The following is a 21,449-nucleotide window of genomic DNA, read 5'->3' on the forward strand; positions in this document are numbered from 1 at the left end:
ATCTTTTAAATACATGAAAGTATGCTCAAAATTGTACCCATAATAAAAAAAATGTAAATCAAGTCTAAAAGATAATGACATTAAGTTACTTTTTGAATCAACGAGATCATAAAGATTGAGGTAGTTGGAAAATGAGCATAAGCCCAGACGTTGTTATCACAATATTTCTTCTAAAATATAACTCAGCAGTATGTCAGTATTAAAAGTGCACATGTAAGCAATCATGGAAATGCAAAGCAAGAACACACCGAGGTACTTGTTCTATGTCCATTAGGATGGCAAATACTAAGTCTGAGTTATAGATAATTGTAGATGAGTGGGAATACCTACACATTGCTGGAGAGACTCTAATTAATTAAAAATGGTTTTTTAAAAGATTTTGGCATTATTTTGTAAGTTGAATATGAGCATATTCTATCACTAGCGGTTTCACTTTGAGTATATGCCACAGAATACTCCTGCACATACTCGTCACAGGAATATTTAAAAAAAAGTTCAAAGCAACATTGGTTTACTAGCTAAATCTTAGAAAACAGCCTAGATATATATTATAGGCAAATGAATGAATTACTGAATATTTATACAGAGGAAAATTCTATAGTAGTGACAAAGCAGAGTTACCTGCAGCAATATGGTTGAATCTTAGAAACATTGTTCTCAGTGTTCATTGTATTTTTATTCTATTTAAGTTATAGCGGGAAATAATACAGTGTCAACTACATAACATGCAGTTAAATATTTGTAGACTAAAAAAATTTTTTGGAATATCAATGATAGAAATAAATGGTAAAAGAGAATATTTTATAGAAAAGAGGAGAATAATTTGGTTTTTACATTATAGACTTCTTTTATTTTCAGATCGGCAGTAGAAGTAGTGTTTACTCCCCAGAAAGCAATGTACGAAAAACAGGCTCATATATATATGAAGAGTTTATGCCTACAGATGGTACTGATGTTAAGGTAGGATTGATTAAAGTATATTTTAAATTTGTATTTTGAGTTTACCAGTGATATCAGAAAAAAAGTGTACAGTAGCTGTTGTTGTTGTTGTTGTATAGTTGATAAGTCATGTCTGGCTCTTTTGCAACTCCATGGACTGTAGCCTGCCAGGCAGTTCTGTCAGTGGGATTTTCCAGGCAAGAATACTGGAGTGGGTTGCCATTTCCTTCTCCAGGGGATATTCGTAACCCAGGGATTGAACACAGGTCTCCTGCATGGCAGGCAGACACTTTACTGCTAAGCCATCTGGGAAGTCCGTTTAATTAGCTATCTCTGACCTCTTTTTTGGTTCTCTTTTTTTATAACTAGGGATTCTTAATCTATTTACATTATGAATGTCTTTGGCAATCTAAGCCTATGGATCCTTTTTATAGAATAATATTCTTCAGTGCTTAAAATAAACCACACAGGATTACAGTGGAGACAAATTTTATTGAAATAAAGTTAATCAAAATATTTAAAAATCAATCCAAAATATAGTGGGTTAGAGTCTAAAAACCACCACACTTTCTAAGCATCAATCAGTGTAAAAAATGTTTAGAGAGCTTTCACAACTATAATGTGATTACAAAAAAATAGGTGTGATTTCTGTTGGTCACAAATAAGGTCTTAATTGCTTTACCTTTAGCCATTCTGTGTGTAACTTGTTCAGTCGCTAAGTTGTATCCAGCTCTTAGCTACACTATGGACTGCAGCACACCAGCCTCCTCTGTCCTTTACTATTTCTTGGAATTTGCTCAAATTCATGTCCATTGAGTTGGTGATGCTGTGTAACCATCTCATATTCTGCTGCCCCCTTCTACCTTTGCCTTCAGTCTTTCCCAGCATCAGGATGTTTTCTAATGAGGCACTTCTTTGCAGCAGGCGGTTAAAGTATTGGTGTTTCAGCTTCAGCATTAGTCCTCAAATGAATATGCAGGACTGATTTCATTTAGGATAGACTGGTTTGATTTCCTTGCTGTCCAAGGGACTCTCAATTCTTCAGCATGCAGCCTCCTTTATGATCCAACTCTCACATCCATACGTGGCTCCTGGAAAAACCATAGCTTTGACTACATGGTCCCTTGTCGGCAAATTGATGTCTCTGCTCTTTAATACGCTGTCTAGGTTTGTCACAGCTTTCTTTGCAAGGAGCAAACATCTTTAATTTCATGGCTGCAGTCACTGTCTACAGTGATTTTGGAGCACAAGAAAATAAAGTCTGTCTCTGTTTCCACGTTTTTCCCCTTCTGTTTGCTACGAAGTGATGGGATTGGATGCCATGATCTTAGTTTTTTGAATGTTGAGTTTTCAGCCAGCTGTTTCACTCTTCCTCTTTCACTTTCATCAAGAGGCTCTTTAGTTCCTCTTCACTTTCTGCTATTAGAGTGGTATTATCTGCTTATCTGAGGTTGTTGAAATTTCTCTCAGCAGTCTTGATTCTAGCTTGTGATTCATCCAGCCTAGCATTCTGAATGATGTACTCTGCATGTAAGTTAAATAAGCAGGGTGACAATATTTTTTGAGTGTTACCTTGCTAGCATGTGGACTTCCCTGATAGCTCAGTTGGTAAAGAATATGCCTGCAATGAAGGAGACCCCCATTCAATTCCTGGGTCAGGAAGATCCACTGGAGAAGGGATAGGCTACCCACTCCAGTATACTTTGGCTTACCTTGTGGCTCAGCTGGTAACGAGTCCACCTATAATGGGGTAAACCTGGGTTCGTTCCCTGGGTTGGGAAGATCTCCTGGAGAAGGGAAAGGGTACCCACTCCAGTATTCTGCCTGGAGAATTCCATGGACTGAATAGTCCCTGGGGTCTCAAAGAGTCAAACACGACTGAGCAACTTTCACTTTCACTTTGCTCGCATGTGAAATGAGTGCAGTTGTATGCTAGTTTGGACATTCTTTGGCATTGTACTTCTTTGGGATTGGAATGAAAACGGACCTTTTTCAGTCCTGTGGCCACCGCTGAGTCTTCCAAATTTGCTGACATACTGAGTGTAGCACTTTAACAACATCATCTTTTAGGATTTTAAATAGCTCTGCTGGAATTCCATCACCTCCACTAGCTTTGTTCATAATAATGTTTCCTAAGGCCCACTTGACTTCACACTGCAGGATGTCTGGCTCTAGGTGAGTGACCCAACCATCATGGTTATCATTACGACCTTTTTTGTATTGTTGTTCTGTGTATTCTTGCCACCTCTTCTTAATGTCTTCTTCTGTTAGGTTCTTAGGCTTTCTGGCCTCTCATGTTACCATCCTTGCATGCAACTTTCCCTTAATATCTCCAGTTTTATTCGAGAGATCTCCAGTCTTTCCCATTCTGTTGTTTCCCTCTGTTTCTTTGCATTGTTCATTTAAGAAGGCCTTCTTATCTTTCCTTGGTATTCTGTGGAACTCTGCATTTAGTCGAGTGTATCTTTCCCTTTTTCCCTTGCTTTTTGCTTCTCTGAGTCTAATAGAGAGTTCTTTCTTAGGTGTAAACTGAATCATGAGCCTCCTCTTAAAAATTCTCTTGTGGATCCTCATTGACCACAAGGTAATAATAAGATTTTTACGGCTAGCATACAAGATACTTCATGGCCTGCCCTCTGTACTACAAACCTTATTTCTTACAGTAGAAACCATAGCAAATAATGAGTTTGTCATGCTGTTTCATTCCTCTGCCCTTTGAGTTTATTAGCTTTGCTTAGAGTGCCTTTCCCTCTCTTATCTGCTTTTGAATTCTTGCTTCCATTATAAATCTTCCTTCCACGCTTAAATCTTTATTTTGGCAGTTACTTTCTTCTATAATTTTTTAGTTATTTATACCTCTCTTTTGTTAAACTAAAACAGTTTGAGAAGGATCACAGCATATGCATTCTAGTATTCCCTTATAATGTTCAGTATAACTATTTTTTAGAGAGAACAGAACCTCATTTTACCAGTTTTGCTGTATAATTACTTATAACCTCTTCCAATGTTGAAAATTTTCACACGTAAAAGAGAAAGATGTGTCAAAAAATATTGCCTGAAAACAAGAGGTATTTTTTATTTGAATTTGTTGCCTGCCATTATATATTTACATATATATCTTTTTAAAGTAATGTATATATTTTAACATTTCTGAAAGGTTTATACAGTGGGTCCAGATTATGCCCATGCTGAAGCTCGAAAATCTCCTGCACTTGATGGCAAGGTGGAACGAGATAGTGAAGGAAAAGAAGTAAGATACCCTGTTATTCTCAATGCACGAGAGAAATTAATTGCTTGGAAAGTCTGCCTTGCTTTTAAGGTAAGATGTTATGCAGGCCATGCACACTCTTGTAAAAATTTGAATTATCTTTTTTGAATGAAGGAGATGTTGTTTGGGCTTATAATAGGAAAGATAAGTAGAAAAAATAAGTGGTATATCTGAATAGTTTTTTTTAACTTTACAAAGGATTCTTGCAGTGACATTAATAAGAATATATAATAAATGAAGGCCTTTCCTTCTTATTTTTTCTTCATTATATAGAAAGAACCTGACAGTTTATTTAGAAACTACAATTATAGAAGAAAACAACTGAAATGGTGGAGTTATAGGAGTATTTTTTTAATATACTCCTTAACAAAACTGGTTATAAGTATTTACTCATAGAATTGATACATGACTTTTTTTAAAAAAAGGAAGTCTTCTAGCCTTCACAGGTGATCATTTGACCTGTTAAATATAGTAAAATATGTTCATGAAAACTACTAATACACTTTTTAAAGAAAACTTTTTACTTAGATATTTGACTTGTCCTCTCAATCTGCATTATTAGGGTTTGATATACTGTGCAGTAAAGATTAAAACAGAAGTAGTATAACTTGCATCTCATAGAGGATAAACTTTACCTTGTTGAAGCCTTGTCTTGGACATGTAACTTAAAACTGGTGTATATTGCTAGTTATTAAATAATAAATTCTTTGTGTCTTAATAATTTGAAGTCTCTCATGGAAGGAATCTTAACCTCAAGTATGTTTTAATAGCTTTATATTAATTGGTTTTTATAAGGACTGTATTACCTTTGTAATGCTAGGATTCCAAAAGCCATGACTTAAAATCATATTATACTAATACATGATGGTTTGAACATAAAACCTACAAGATCAGAAAATTCCTAGAGCTTAAGCAGGAAATTTATACCTTTTTAACTTCAGTTCAGTACAGTTGCTCAGTCATGTCTGACACTTTGCGACCCCATGAACCACAGCACACCAGACCTCCCAGTCCATCACCAACTCCCGGAGTCCACCCAAACCAATGTGCATTGAGTCGGTGATGCCATCCGACCATCTCATCCTCTGTCATCCCCTTCTCCTCCTGCCTTCTATCTTTCCAAACATCAGGGTCTTTTCAAATGAGTCAGCTCTTTGCATCAGGGGGCCAAAGTATTGGAGTTGCAGTTTCAACATCAGTCCTTCCAATGAACACCCAGGACTGATCTCCTTTAGGATGGACTGGTTGGATCTCCTTGCAGTCCAAGGGACTCTCAAGAATCTTCTCCAGCACCACAGTTCAAAAGCAACAATTCTCTGGCATTCAGCTTTCTTTATAGTCCAACTCTCACATCCATGCATGACTACTGGAAAAACCATAGCCTTGACTAGACGGACCTTTGTTGGCAAAGTAATGTCTCTGCTTTTTAATACACTGTCTAGGTTGGTCCTAACTTTCCTTCAAATGAGTAAGCATCTTTTAATTTCATGGCTACAGTCACCATCTGCAGTGATTTTGGAGCCCAAAAAATAAAATCTGACACTGTTTCCACTGTTTCCCCATCTATTTCCCATGAAGTGATGAGATCGGATGCCATGATCTTAGTTTTCTGAATGTTGAGCTTTAAGCCAACTTTTTCACTCTCCTCTTTCACTTTCATCAAGAGGCTCTTTAGTTCTTCTTCACTTTCTGCCATAAAGGTGGTGTTATCTGCATATCTGAGGTTATTACTATTTCTCCCGGCAATCTTGATTCCAGCTTGTGCTTCCTCCAGCCTGGCATTTTGCATGATGTACTCTGCATATAACTTAAATAAGCAGGGTGACAATATACAGCCTTAACATACTCCTTTTCCTATTTGGAGCCAGTCTGTTGTTCCGTGTCCAGTTCTAACTGTTGCTTCCTGACCTGCATACATGTTTTTCAAGAGGCGGGTCAGGTGGTCTGGTATTCCCATCTCTTTCAGAATTTTCCACAGTTTATTGTGATCCACACAGTCAAAGACTTTGGCCGAGTCAATAAAGCAGAAATAGATGTTTTTCTGAAACTCTCTTGCTTTTTCGATGATCCTTCAGATGTTGGCAATTTGATCTCTGGTTCCTCTCCCTTTTCTAAAACCAGCTTGAACGTCTGGAAGTTCACAGTTCACGTATTGCCAAAGCCTGGCTTGGAGAATTTTGAGCATTACTTTACTAGCGTGTGAGATGAGTGCAATTGTGCAGTAGTTTGAGCATTCTTTGGCATTGCCTTTCTTTGGGATTGGAATGAAAACTGACCTTTTGCAGTCCTGTGGCCACTGCTCAGTTTTCCAGTTTTGCTGGCATATCGTGTGCAGCACTTTCACAGCATCATCTTTTAGGATTTGAATTAGCTCAACTGGAATTCCATCACCTCCACTAGCTTTGTTCGTTGTGATGCTTCCTAAGGCTCACTTGACTTTGCACTCCAAGATGTCTGGCTCTAGGTGAGTGATCACACCATCATGGTTATCTGGTTCATTAAGATCTTTTTTGTGTAGTTCTTCTGTGTATCCTTGCGTCCTCTTCTTAATATCTTCTGCTTCTGTTAGGTCCATACCATTTCTGTCCTTTATTGAGCCCATCTTTGCATGAAATGTTCCCTTGGTATCTCTAATTTTCTTGAAGAGATCTCTAGTCTTTCCCTTTTAAATATTATCTCCCAAATAAAGTAAATTTGTTTCAGGGGCTCACAGGTGTGTAGTTGGTCAGAGTTTAAAAGATGCATAAGAATAATTGGACATTTCTTCTGGACTGTGTCTTCAAAGCTTTCTCCTCTTTTTTTTTCTGTGTGGGTTTTTTTTTAATTAAAGTGTTAGAATTTTTGCTAGCATAAAATTTATCAAAGCCTTTAAAATTTTTTTACTTTTGTTTTTTAATTAACCGTTAATTGAAAAGCTTCTTGAGTTCTTGGCCTCTCTAGTCTCTTAAGCATTATTGTTCTACATTTACTTCATAGGAAGAATTTAAATAATCACATGTCATGTACTGTATATTTTAGAGTATTCAAGTTACAAATAAGTAGCTTCCTTGTTTTTTACTTACTTTGAAGTAAAGGGCACTTATAAAATTTGTATTCTAATAAGACTGGAAAACTCAGTCTTAATTAAATGGAATTTTAAAGTGTGTAATTTACTTTAAATAGCAAACAGTTTGTGGCTTTGATTTGTTACGGGCCAATGGACAGTCCTACGTCTGTGATGTCAATGGCTTCAGTTTTGTGAAAAATTCCATGAAGTATTATGATGATTGTGCAAAAATACTTGGGTAAGATTTTTTTTCTTTATATTTCTTCCTCTTTATTTACTTTTGTTATAGTGAATGCATACTCATTATTCAGAAACCAAATAATTGTAAACATCAAATGATCAGGGCTCTATAAGCACTCTAGAATAAAAAACCAGTGTTCATAAAATGACATCCCCAAATCCTGAATTACACTTTGAGTTATGTAAGACTAATTTATGAACAGTGTAAACTTTTAAAGGTGTTTAACCTTATAGATTTAGAATTGCTATATAACAATGATTTACACAGTGATGGTTGATCATTCATCAAAATGGCTGATTTATTAGATTACCTTGTTTCTCAAGTTTTTGTTAGGTAGTTATAGTGTTTAATGGTACAGAATTAACATTTGTGAAATAAGTAACGAGAATAAAATAGAAATAATTGGAATTTAGGAATCTTGAATGATTTGACTTTCGACAAGCATATGTTACTCATAATAATCTCATGAGATTATCAAGTGAACATAAAAGAAATTATTGCATATAGAAATGCCATTTTTGTAGTCTTTGACTTATTTTCATATATCTTGATTTAGAAGACTTGAAAGACAATTTATAACGTTACTTATTTGTTTTATTTCTGGCTTCGCTGGCTCTTCCTTGCCGCATGCAGGCTTTCTCTAGTCAGGGCGGTGGGGGCTCCTCCTTGTGGCTCTGCGCAGGGTTCCATCTGGGGGCTTCTCTTGCTGCAGAGCAGAGGCCCTAGGCACACAGGCTCAGTAGTTGTGGCACACAGGCTTAGCTGCGCTGAGGGGGGTGGGTCCTCCAGACCAGGGATCCAACCCACGTCAGGGAAGTCCTGACAAGCACTGTTTTTAACCATTTCAAAGTATATACGACAAAATACTTATGTCAAAGCCATAAAAAACTTACACTTTAAAATATATCTGAGTCATTGGAGTCAGCAGTTACAGTATATTTCAAAGGTTTGTGAACTTACCTTAAAGTAAAATTTAGGGGGGCTCAGTTAAATTTTAGCATGAATAAATGCTAAATTTAAACAAAACAGAAGATGTCCTGTAATTAAGTAAAATTTTCATTGTTAACCTTTTTAGCAAACTGGAATAGAAATTTGTTAAAAAATGAACAATGGTATTTAAAATAGCTTTGTAGGTGATCAGTAAAAGCTGGTAAGAAATACCCAGTGTCCACAGAGATAATCTTGGATTTTAGAATCTATGGAAGTAAATAGGCAGTTATAGTGACGTGAAAGTGAGTCACTCAGTTGTGTCCGACTCTTTGCAACCCCATAGACTAGCTTGCCAGGCTCCTCTGTCCATGGAATTCTCCAGGCCAGGATACTGGAGTGGGTAGCTGTTCCCTTCGCTAAGGGATCTTCCCAACCCAGGGATCGAGCCCAGGTCTCCTGCATTGAAACCATCTGAGCCACCAGGGAACTTACTTGAATCCAATGTGATTTATATTTTTAGTAAGTAAATTCTAAATTCATGATATCGCATTACTGTGTTCTATACACCAGTTTAACGCTGCTGATCTAATTTTTCTTGATCAGGATTGATTTTTTTCTTAGTTTACTTTTTATGTACTGTATTCACATAATTACTAGATAGTTTGACTTTAACTCCTATGATTTTCTTTTGTCATTAACACCCAGATTTGTCTTAAAATGAACTAGTTTAATTTTTTTTTTTTTTTGTCTTGAAGGAATATTGTAATGCGAGAGCTTGCTCCACAGTTTCATATCCCCTGGTCAATACCCTTAGAAGCTGAAGATATCCCAATTGTACCAACTACATCTGGAACTATGTAAGTTTGAATATTTTCATTTAGAAATTCCTTGGATTTCCCTTTTGGCCTGTGCTATCACAATAAAGATTACATATCTGAATAATATTAAATACTTTATATTTTCATATGATTCACTTTCCAGATGGAAAAATAGATTATATGCTTTTACATGGGCTATTTAGAATGAAGAAGTTTCCCAGGTGGCTCAGTGGTAAAGAATCTGCCTGCCAATGTAAGGAGATGCAGGAGACGTGAGTCAGATCCCTTGGCTGAGAAGATTCCCTGGGGGAGGAAATGGCAACCCACTCCAGTATGCTTACCTTGAGAATCCCATGGACAGAGGAACCTAGCAGGCGCCGGTCCATAGAGCCACAAAGAGTTGCACATGGCCGAGCAACTGAGCACTCACACACACATTTAGACCAAAGATCTTTTCTGTTGTTAAAATCCTGAGAAATTCTTGGGTGATTATAGAACTGTTGAATTAAGCCATAAGAATAAAGGAAGTACCTGCAGATACATTACTTAAAGCTTCATGGTCAGTGGTCTGCAGTTTTGGTGCTCTCAGCACTTAAAGGAAAATTACACAGTTATATCTTGAAGTAAATTAATACTGATTGCCAAAGTGTTTCATAAAATTTCTAGTGAAATTTACCACCTGAAATTCACTTCTTATTCACGTGAGCTAGGAGCTTTATGTCAGTATGTTAAATATTCTGAGGATTCCTGATTGGGGCAGAAGAGAGGACAAAAATACTTAATTTTGTCTTTAAACCAGTATTTCCAAACTTATTTAATACAAAATATACTTTCAGGTAGCTTACTCTAGAGAGTTGTGTTCTATGTCTCATAATTGGACGAACGGTGTTAAACCCTCCCTTGTGGCTCCGCTGGTAAAGAATGCACCTGCAACGTGGGAGAGCTGTGTTGGGAAGATCCCCTGGAGAAGGGAAAGGAGATCCACTCCAGTGTTCTGGCCTGGAGAAGTCCATGGCGTCGCCAAGAGTCGGACGTGACTGAGCGACTTCCACTTTCACTTTCTTTCCTTCTTACCAAGACAGTTTTATCTTCCAGTAATTTAACTTTGAAACACTTTTCTTCTTACATGGGCAAAATAAATATAGCAGCTTTATTTTGTTTGATTTAATGAAATCTTGGTGTATAATGATCTACCACACTGGGCAGGTAATTAATGAAGTTAGGGAATTATAGTCTATTTGTTTGTATCCGAAGTTAGAATAGTCATCTCTGGAGAAGAAGCAGATACTCTATAGCTTGATATTACTCGCCCTCCAACCTCTTAAATTCTTTTTAGGATTGACTTGATAAAATTAAAGCTAGTTGTTACAAGCACTTTTCTTAATGGGCAAGATCTTGAAATGGTTAAAGATAGTTCTAAATAAGTGATTAGATGTATTAATCTTAGTTATATAACACAAATCTTTGTTAGAAAATTGAGAATGTTGTGTTTTTTTTTAACTTAAGGATGGAACTTAGATGTGTCATAGCCGTCATTCGTCATGGGGATCGAACACCAAAACAAAAAATGAAAATGGAAGTGAGGCATCAAAAGTATGTTTAAAGGGGAATAATTTAATCCACCGGAGATGATAATTTAAGATTTCTGATGGGTGCTTATCTATTTTGATTAACACTCATAAGGAAGACTGTCACTATTTCTTGACCATTAATATTTAAACCACTGGAAAAAATAAAATCCATCTTTATGTATCATATCAGAAAATTACTGTGGCAGTATCCATAAATGGTCATCATCCTGACTTAGCTTTTATTTAGTGTTGTAAAGATGAAAATTAGTAGAATGGAAGTTTATTACTTTATTCAGTTAATCTAGTGATTATTAGTTTAATATGGTTTAGGAAAATGTTAAGTTTTATCAGTCAAAGTAAAGGAGTGATACTATAGAGTGAAAGAGGGCACACAGTATTTGAAGTCCATAGACCCCAAGTCTGTTATCTGTTACTAATTATTATCTTAGTCCCATATCTATCACTTATTGTAGTTACTTGTTTTATAGAGATATTATTATTACAAATGCCTAACAGTACTCTGTCTCTTTTATAAGATTCTTTGATCTCTTTGAAAAGTGTGATGGATATAAATCTGGGAAATTAAAACTCAAAAAACCAAAACAATTACAGGCAAGTGCATTTGATTTCTTGTTGGGTTTTAAACTGCTAATGGCAAAATTACGTAAAAATTCAGTTCTTTATTCCTTTTACAGGAAGTGCTGGATATTGCACGGCAGCTTCTTATGGAGCTGGGACAAAATAATGATTCTGAAATTGAAGAAAACAAATCAAAACTTGAACAACTTAAGACTGTGTTAGAGATGTAAGTATCTTTTTGTAACCCTTAATTTTGATAACTACTTACAGTGCTCTTTTTTTTTTTAAGTGTGACTTTTCATGTTAATTTCCTTCACAGTTCAATCTATTTTGCTTTTTCTCACTGTAAATCTGGTGAAATTAGTGAAAATCGAGTAAGTTTTTATTTTTACCAGTGAGAAAAAAGATTGTTACATTGAAGGTTCTGTTTTATAATGGTATTAATTTTGATGAGACCATCAAAAGAGAACATCACGTTTGGATTGTCTGCGAAGTACTACTTAGGATGAAGGCCACATTGTTACATTATCCACAGACTCAGTGCTGTTTAAATGAAAAATAACTTCACACTATGTTTTAATCAAGTGAAATTGGTGCCACCAATATTTCTCTTACAAGATTTATTTCTTTGACCACTCAAAATAAAAAAAAAATCATTATTTCTTTTCATTTTTAAAGACAAGGTAGATTTTAGTTTTTCTTTAGGAGGTTGTATTGCATGCTTATTAAATATTGTCTGTTGTATTTGCCGTTTTATTTTTCAGGTATGGCCATTTTTCTGGAATAAATCGTAAGGTCCAGTTAACCTATCTCCCTCATGGTTGTCCTAAGACATCTAGTGAAGAAGAGGGTATGTCACTATTAATTCCTGTTAGTTTTTATTTATATGTAGAAACTTGCTACTCATTGTTGATTACCTTTTTAATCTTCTGTCAAATAGTTTAGGGGTTGGCATGCTGAATAGAGGAAAAATAATGTACAGCATGGTAACTATGTTTTCTATCCTTAAAATAAAAGGTCTCTTACCTTTTCTCCTTTAGGTAAAGGATACCTTTTATTATTTTAAAAACTGCTTAGGAGTGCTCTTTTATTCTTTAGAGAGCTTATTTATTTATAACTAATTATTACTTAATGGGTCCCTAACCCATACAGGGTAAAAAGGAAGAAAACTCAAGAAGTAGGAAAAGAATATTTGAAAAAATACACCATCACCATGTTTCTAAAGTAGATATTTTTCTCCATTCAATAAATCAGAGTAAGCATTTAAAATGAGTCTCCTAAGAGCAGTGAGCACAAAAATCCATAAGTTCATTTACTTTTCAAAAGAAAAATGATCATGGATTGGGGACCCATTTTATGGAGAAATGAAGATGCCCAGTACAATAATAATAATAATCAGTCTTGCCTATCACACTGGCAGAGTGTTTTCTCATTTTATTCTTTTTTCAAATGGTAATAAGGAATGCTGATGAAAACGCATTGTGACAGAATTTCATCTACTGGTAGTACTGTAAACTGACAACTCTGAAAAGTAATTTGGCAGTACATATCAAAAACTTCATGAGACTTCCCTGGTGATCCAGTGGTTAAGACTCTGTGCTTCCACTGTAGGTGGTATGGATTCGATCCCTGGTCCATGACCTGAGATCCTGCACGGTGCGTGGTGCAACTGGAGGGTGGCATGCAGGGGAAACTTCAAAAATTTTTCATATACTTTGACCTTAATTATACTTAAGAGAATCTATCCCAGTGGGATAGGCAGGTCTTGAGAGAAAGGTCTTCTATAGGGATATTCACAGTGGCCCACTATTTATAGTAGCAAAACTTGAAGTAAAGATTAAATGCAAGCAGAAATTTGACTATGTTGATCTTTATTCTGAAAGTTCATATATTGCTCTCTTGTCACACCGCATGATTAGTAACAATGCAGATTAATTTTCTATATTTTGATGTTTATATCAAAAGCATTCCATAAATAACTATAATTAAAAAGTCAATCAGTTGCCTTTCTATAAGTGGATGTTGGCTTGCATGGTAAAGCACATACAATTACTGACTGGCCCCAGGGTAAACGATGATTTTCTATCACTTTCAGTGAATCATCAAATTCTTTAGTGTTTATTTTGCTATTTTTAAAATGACCTTTGTTTCTGGAACCCAACACAGATCTTAGGACATGAGAAAGAGTAGGTCAAAATTCAGTATAGAAACTCAGACGTCCTCTGTCTGAGAAAATACTTTGTTCTGGAACATACAGATTCCACAACTCCAAATTTAAAAAGCTATTCTTGGCTATATTTTATCATATATCTCACTCGTAAATGTAAATTATCATAAATATTAAGCTCTGTTACCTCATATCTTCTTAAAAGTTGTACAAATCACTGGTTACTAATCATAAAAATGTATATATCTTCTTCACTTCAGATAAAATTCCCTTTTGTGTGGCAGCACTGCAAAGACAAGCTCTGAACCTGTCATCAGGGAGCTCTTAATCTAGCATATCTAGTACAACTAAAAACATCCAGCAAATACCATTGGCTCTCATACCGTTTTGAGAGCAGGATAGGGAGACGTTTCCTTTCAGAAAACTGGGAAAGAGCCTTCTTTCTAGAGTATGGGAGAGATTTTGAAATTTTAGTAAGATTTTAATAAGTGAAGCAAGTGGTATTCCTAGTAGAAGCAACAGCCTACAAAGGATAGATATGTTTAAGGAACAAATGAATCGACGTAAGACCCGCATTCCACTGCAGAAGAGACAAAAAGAAAAAAAATAATCATGAAATATATCTGTTTAAAAGAAGAAAACTTGACGTTTGCTCTATCCATTCACATCTATCTTAGACAGCCGACGCGAAGAGCCGTCCTTACTTCTGGTTCTAAAGTGGGGAGGAGAACTAACCCCTGCAGGCAGGGTCCAGGCCGAAGAACTCGGAAGAGCTTTCAGGTGTATGTATCCCGGAGGTCAAGGTAAATCTTGGCGTTTCTTTACTTCAGTCAGATTCATACATCGTCTTTCCAGATCCTCATTTTGAGATGTTATTAAGTATAGAAATACAGTGAGATAAAAATATAGCTTAAGTGATTTGAGGATTTATTTTCAGGAGATTATGCAGGATTTCCTGGTTGTGGTTTACTTAGATTACATAGTACCTACCGACATGACCTTAAAATATACGCCTCTGATGAAGGACGAGTTCAGATGACTGCAGCTGCTTTTGCAAAGGTATAAATAAATGTTTCTTAGAATTATTAGAATTTTCATCTGATATAGCATTTTAAAAGATTTTTACTGAGGTAATATTTTAATATTCTAAATTCGAGAACTTCACACTAAAACCCTGAAATGACTATGACAATTTGTATTAATAAAGTTTGTTATAACAGTAAGCGTATACCCTGTGAAATTCTGCATGTATCAAAATAATTAAGATGCCTTCTATTTTGCATACTAATTCTTAAATCTCTTTTGGCTTTTATTTAATGTGTTTAGGGTCTGTTAGCTCTAGAGGGAGAACTTACACCCATTCTTGTTCAAATGGTGAAAAGTGCAAATATGAATGGCCTTTTGGATAGTGATAGTGATTCTTTAAGCAGTTGTCAGCAACGTGTAAAGGCAAGACTTCATGAAATACTTCAGAGAGACAGAGACTTTACTGCAGAAGATTATGAAAAGGTGGGTATTAGCAAACTCCTACATTGTCAAATATTATGCACACAGAAAAATGCATAAAACAAACTCAGAGCTTGTTGTATTACAAAAGCAAAGAGACATATAATCCCTATACAGGGGAACAGAAAATTGGAACAACTCTGGCCTCTGTGTGCCCCTTCCCAGTTGCAGTTCCTTGTTATCTGATAGAAATAACCACTATCCTAGCTCTTTATAGTCATAAGAAGGCTTATTCAGATAAGTACGCATTTGTAGCTACTGTAGTCTCAGTTTGGATATTTTTTAAGCTTCCTGTAATGGGATTTTGTTTAAATGTCTGACTTTTTCTCAACATTATGTTTGTGAAATTCATCCGTATTTTTGAGAATTTCCATAGTTGATTAATTTTCATTTCTATGTAGTATTGTTTTCAGAGGTTGGTAAACTTTTTCTGTGAGAGGCCAGATACAAATATTTTACACCTTTCAGATCACATATAGTTACTTGTTGCATTATTCTTTACGTTTTTTTTTTAAACCACTTTTTAAAACTTGTAAAAACCATTTCTTAACTCACAGGCTATTACAGGTCGTGTTTCGCCTACAGGCCATAGTTTGTTGATCTATATTCTATTTTATGAATACGCTCCAATTTATATATGCTTTCTAATATTGTTACAGTTTGAAGCTGTTACCATTAATACTTCCATGAATATTCATATATACCTCCTAGTGTAGATGAGCATGTTTCTCTTGGTATATTATATTCTAGGAGGGCAAGTGTTGGGGCCCACAGTGTGCTTATATTTCAGTATCAGTATATGATGTCAAACTGTTTTCCAAAGTCACTGAAGCAATTTATACTCCCATCAGAAGCCCATGAAAATTGTCATTGCCCTACATAGCCTCTATTCTCAGTATTTTTGGACTATTCATAGCCTCTATTCTCAGTATTTTTAGATGATTCAATTTTGACTGTTCTGAAAGTGGATGTATGGTAGTACCTTACTGTGGTTTTAATACTCATTGACCATTTAGGTATCTTCTTTCATGAAGCCTACTCTTCAAGTCGTCCTTTTTTACTACTAGTTGCCTGTGTTTTGCTTAATGAATGGTAGAATTTCTTTGTATATTTTGGATATGAGCTCTTTGTTATACATATTCTAAGTACTACCAGCTACTTTGAGCCTTAATGATTTCCTTTGATAAAGTATAAGTTCTTAATTTTCCATGTATTTCCAGGTGAGATTTTCCTTTGTTAAGTTCAGTCGCTCAGCCTTGTCCTATTCTTTCTGACCCCATGGACTGCAGCACGCCAGGCCTACCTGTCCATCACCAGCTCTTGGAGCTTGTTCAAACTCATGTCCATCAAGTCGGTGATGCCATCCAACCATCTCATCCTCTGTCGTCCCCTTCTCCTCCTGCCTTCAGTCTTTCCCAGCATCAGGGTCTTTTCCAATGTGTCAGTTCTTCACATCAGGTGGCCAAAGTATTGGAGCTTCAGCTTCAGCATCAGTCCCTCCAATGAATATTCAGGACTGATTTCCTTTAGGATTGACTGAGCGACTGAACTGAACTGAATGGTCTAGTGGTTTTCCCTACTTTCTTCAATTTAAGTCTGAATTTGGCAATAAGGAGGTTATGATCTGAGCCACAGTCAGCTCCCGGTCTTGTTTCTGCTGACTGTATAGAGTTTCTCCATCTTCGGCTACAAAGAATACAATGTCTGATTTTGGTATTGACCATCTGGTGTTGTCCATGTGTAGAGTCTTCTCTTGTGTTGTTGGAAGAGGGTGTTTGCTATGACCAGTGAGTTCTTTTGGCAAAACTCTGTTAGCCTTTCAGTTCAGTTCAGTTCAGTCGCTTAGTCATGTCCGACTCTTTGTGACCCGTGAATTGCAGCACGCCAGACCTTCCTGTCCATCACCAACTCCCGGAGCCTACCCAAACCCATGTCCATCGAGTTGGTGATGCCATCCAGCCATCTCATCCTCTGTCATCCCCTTTTCCTCATGCCCCCAATCCTTCCCAGCATTAGGGTCTTTTCCAATGAGTCAACTCTTTGCATGAGGTGGCCAAAGTATTGGAGTTTCAGCTTCAACATCAGTCCTTCCAGTGAACACCCAGGATTGATCTCCTTTAGGATGGACTGGTTGGATCTCCTTGCAGTCCAAGGGACTCTCAAGAGTCTTCTCCAACACCACAGTTCAAAAGCATCAATTCTTCGGCACTCAGCTTCCTTTATAGTCCAACTCTCACATCCATACATGACTACTGGAAAAACCATAGCCTTGACTAGATGGACCTTTGTTGGCAAAGTAATGTCTCTGCTTTTTAATATGCTGTCTAGGTTGGTTATAACTTTCCTTCCAAGGAGCAAGCGTCTTTTAATTTCATAGCTGCAATCACCATCTGCAGTGATTTTGGAGCCCTAAAAAATAAAGTCTGACACTGTTTCCACTGTTTCCCCATCTATTTCCCATGAAGTGATGGGTTAGCCTTTCCCCTGCTTCAATTTGCACTCCAAGGTCAAGCTTCTTGTTATGCCACTTGACTTCCTACTTTTGCATTCCAGTCCCCTGTAGTGAAAAGGACATCTTTTTGGGGTGTTAGTTCTAGAAAGTCTTGTAGGTCTTCATAGAACCATTCAGCTTCAGCTTCTTCAGCATTACTGGTTGGGGCATAGACTTGGATTACCGTGATACTGAATGGTTTGCCTTGGAAATGAACAGAGATCATTCTGTCGTTTTTAAGATTGCATTCAAGTACTGCATTTCAGACTCTTGTTGACTATGATGGCTACTCCATTCCTTCTAAGGGATTCCTGCACACCATAGTGGATATAATGGTCATCTGAATTAAATTCATCCATTCCAGTCCATTTTAGTTCGCTGATTTCGAAAATGTCAACATTCAGTCGTGCCATCTCCTGTTTGACCACTTCCAATTTGCCTTCGTTCATGGACCTAACATTTCAGGTTCCTATGCAGTATTGTTCTTCACATTATTGGACTTTACTTCCATCACCAGTCACATCCACAACTGGGTGTTCTTTTTGCTTTGGCTCCATCCCTTCATTCTTTCGGTAGTTATTTCTCCATTGATCTCCAGTGGCAAATGGGGCACCTACTGCCCTGGGGAGTTCATCTCTCAGTATCCTATCTTATTGCCTTTTCATAGTGTTCCTGGGGTTCTCAGGGCAAGAATACTGAAGTGGTTTGTCATTCCCTTCTCCAGTAGACCACATTTTGTCAAAACTCTTCACCGTGACTCACCATGACCCATGACACCATGTAGGGCTTGGGTGGCCCTACACGGCATGACTCATAGTTTCATTGAGTTAGACAAGGCTGTGGTCCGTGTGATCCGTTTAGTTAGTTTTCTGTGATTGTGGTTTTCATCCTGTCTGCCCTCTGATAAATAAGGATAAGAGACTTATGGAAGCTTCCTGATGGGAGAGGTGACTGTGAGGGAAACTGCATCTTGTTCTGATTTGCAGAGCCATGCTCAGTAAATCTCTAATAATCCAGTTTTCTGAAGATGGGTGCATTGTTTGGCCACTCACAGGCAAGTCTGGCTTAGTCTCCCTCTGTCCTCCAAAGTCAAATTCCCTGGGGCTTCTCAGTCCCTTTGCCGGATCCCCAGGTTGGGAAATCTGTTGTGGGTCCTAGAACTTTCTTAACAGTGCGAGTATTTCTTTAGTATAATTGTTCTGCAGTTTGTGGATCGTCTGCTCGGCAGCCCTATGGCGGGGCTAATGACGACCTCCTCCAGGAGGGCTTATGCCACACGCTGGGTGACCTGGTCTGCTGCAGCCAGAGCCCCTGTCCCGGTGGCAGGCCACTGCTGACCCGTGCCCCTGCAGGAGACACTCAGACACTCAAAGGCAGGTCTGGCTCAGTCTCTGTGGGTTCAGTGCATTTTAATTTATTATTTATAATTACTTGTTCTAACTAGGGGGTCATAGGATATGCCCATGTATGGTCTTCTATAAATTTTGTTTTTTCATGCTCGTTTATCTGCCATACAGCTAAAAATTGACTTTCGTGTGTGCCATTAGATACGGATATCAACGTTGATATTTCCCCCCAACCATATGTGCATCCAGGTGTCTCAATACCACTTACTGAAAAGACTGTCCTTTCCTCACTACCTTGTAGGATCAGCTTTATCGTATGTGTGTCATTTCTGAAACATACTCCTTTGTTGGCTCTTGTGCCATTAAATGAGATCTCCCAAATCCTACTTGGGTCCTTCTTCAAGTTTTCTTGACTTCTCTTGTATTTCCATATGAATTATTTAAGCTGGCCAAAAGTCTTGTTGGGATATTGATTTAGATTGAATTAGACCTTTAGTTTGTAAAAAAAACAAATTTTTAAAAAAATATTTGTGTTATAAATGGTACCTCTAAAACGGTTACTGCCTGTTGCTGCTATGTACAAAGTTTTTTTAATATGGGCTTTATATACATCAACTGTATTAAACTTATTTATTAACTTGGTAATTTATCTTGGTTTTTAAAAAACCTTTCCAAAGGATATCCACAGGTTGTGTCTTCCTTTCCAATCTTTATGCTTTTAATTCTTTTTTTTGCTTTACTTTAATTGCCAGCACCATCAAAGCCATATTAAATTGAGTGGCATTTCTGTTTGTTCATATTCTCAAAGGGAAAGCTTTTTTAACACTGTACATTAAGTATGATCTCTGTAGATTTTTGTTAAAAAGAGTTTTTGTCATGACAAGTTTTTACATTTTATATTCTCTTTCTGTCTGTTAAATATATGATTTTGGAAATAAAGTCATTTCCTAGAATAAAGTCATTTCAAAAATACCTATCTTGCTGGTTTGGGTTTACTAATATTTTTGGTTAGGAGTTTTACATTTATGTTCATGAGTCAAATTGACCTTTATTTTTTATCCCTGTTGTGTTTGTCTGCTTTCAATATCAAGATTATGCTATTTTCATAAAATTAGGGAGTCCTCCTTGGGGGGAATAATTCATGTATATATGTTACATTAGATGTTTGCTAAAATTTACTGATAAATCCTATGGGCATTTTCTTTATGGGAAAGCTTGTAATTATGATTCCTAGAGTAATTTAGTAATTTTTATCTATCATATATTGTGTCTGTATTGTTACATTTGTCTAGAAATTTGTTTATACAGTCCTCTTCAAGTTCTTTGTAATGTCTGCAGGATCAGTAGAGATACTCCTTTTTGTTTCATAACATTGTACAGTCTTCCCCCCCTTTTTTTCTTAATCACTTTTGCCATAGTTGATCAGCTTTATTAGTTTGTAAAAGAGCTGTCTTTCAGATTTATTGGTTCAGTCAATTATATACTGGTTTTCAATTTTATTAATTTTTGTTGTTTAATTTATTCCTTCCACTTCTACAGTTTTATTTTGCTCTAATTCTTAAAAACTAATGTCCCTAGAAGGATGCATATTAAATCATGAATGTTCCGTCTGTTCTAAAACACACACTCTATGCCATAAATTTCCCTTTATGCACTGTTTTGACTGTATTCATAAATTGAGGTTTATGCCATTTGGGACATTTTCTAATTGTGATTTCCTTGATCATAGATTATTTAGAAGTGTACTTTTATAATTTCCAAACTTATACATTTTTAAGTTATATTTTTGTTTTTTCTAACTTTTTATCATTTTGGTAAAAACAGATAGTCTTCCTGATATTTTTTGGTCGGTTTTTTCTTTCTTTACTGTTGTGTGTTAAATTTCCCCCCTGTAATTATGGATTTTTCTTGTCTTTATAGTCTCTTAATCTTTGTTTTATATATTTTGATGCCATGCTATTAAGTGCGTACAAATTAAGAATTGGTGTATTTCAGTGAGTATGTTTCTGTCTCAGAATACTTTGTCTGAGATTAATATAGCTGCAAAAATTTTTTCTTTTACTTGGTGTTTGTATAATACCCTTCATATCTCTTTCAGTCTTTCTGAAACTATTTTTAGATGAATCTCTTAAAATCTGCATGTAGTTTTTTTTAGTTTGTTATGAAAATCTTTGTTTAGGGCAATTATTTCATTTGTATTAAAAAATACTCAAATTTATGTATGACTCTTATCCTTTTAAGTGCTTTATATTTATACTGCCTATTTTTATTTTTCTCTCCTTTCTTGCTTCATTGGAATTGGTACTTTTTATTTATTTATTTCCCTGGTAGTTTTAAAATTGTGTTTGATTTTATTATTTATTTTGTCATTACCCCAGAGGTAACAGTAGGCTTTAATGACATCTACCAATTGAATGTTTACATCATACTTTTACTCTCTTCCCGGACAAGGCAAGGACTCTAGAACTAGAGTGTTTTTCAAACTTATACTTGAATAAGAGTCATCTAAGGTCTTGTTAAAAATGCAGACTACAGTTTATAACTTTT

The 21,449-nt window shown here is 36.2% G+C and overlaps 1 protein-coding gene across 30 annotated transcripts in view; it reads left to right on the top strand.

The window, feature by feature from the left end:
* Nucleotides 1-21,449, top strand: part of PPIP5K2 (diphosphoinositol pentakisphosphate kinase 2) — a 78,190-nt gene that overhangs the window by 16,041 nt on the left and 40,700 nt on the right. For 11 of the 30 annotated variants that reach the window (XR_014057482.1, XR_014057483.1, XM_081503629.1 and 8 more), the window contains 11 exons: nt 859-960; nt 4,097-4,258; nt 7,370-7,491; nt 9,180-9,281; nt 10,749-10,835; nt 11,350-11,425; nt 11,509-11,618; nt 12,157-12,242; nt 14,237-14,362; nt 14,497-14,618; nt 14,886-15,068. Coding sequence is in view for 27 of the 30 variants with exons in the window: in XM_081503629.1 (XP_081359755.1) it covers nt 859-960; nt 4,097-4,258; nt 7,370-7,491; nt 9,180-9,281; nt 10,749-10,835; nt 11,350-11,425; nt 11,509-11,618; nt 12,157-12,242; nt 14,237-14,362; nt 14,497-14,618; nt 14,886-15,068 (1,278 nt within the window). In the remaining 3 variants the exon portion in view is untranslated. Of the gene's footprint in view, nt 1-858; nt 961-4,096; nt 4,259-7,369; nt 7,492-9,179; nt 9,282-10,748; nt 10,836-11,349; nt 11,430-11,508; nt 11,619-12,156; nt 12,243-14,236; nt 14,363-14,496; nt 14,619-14,885; nt 15,069-21,449 lie in introns of all 30 variants that reach the window. The other 19 variants (XM_081503656.1, XM_081503632.1, XM_081503638.1 and 16 more) reach the window with 5 other exon arrangements.

This window comes from Giraffa tippelskirchi, chromosome 6 (assembly GCF_054371585.1).
Source record: "Giraffa tippelskirchi isolate mGirTip1 chromosome 6, T2T-mGirTip1v1.2.pri, whole genome shotgun sequence".
NCBI classification, from domain to species: Eukaryota; Metazoa; Chordata; class Mammalia; order Artiodactyla; family Giraffidae; genus Giraffa; species Giraffa tippelskirchi.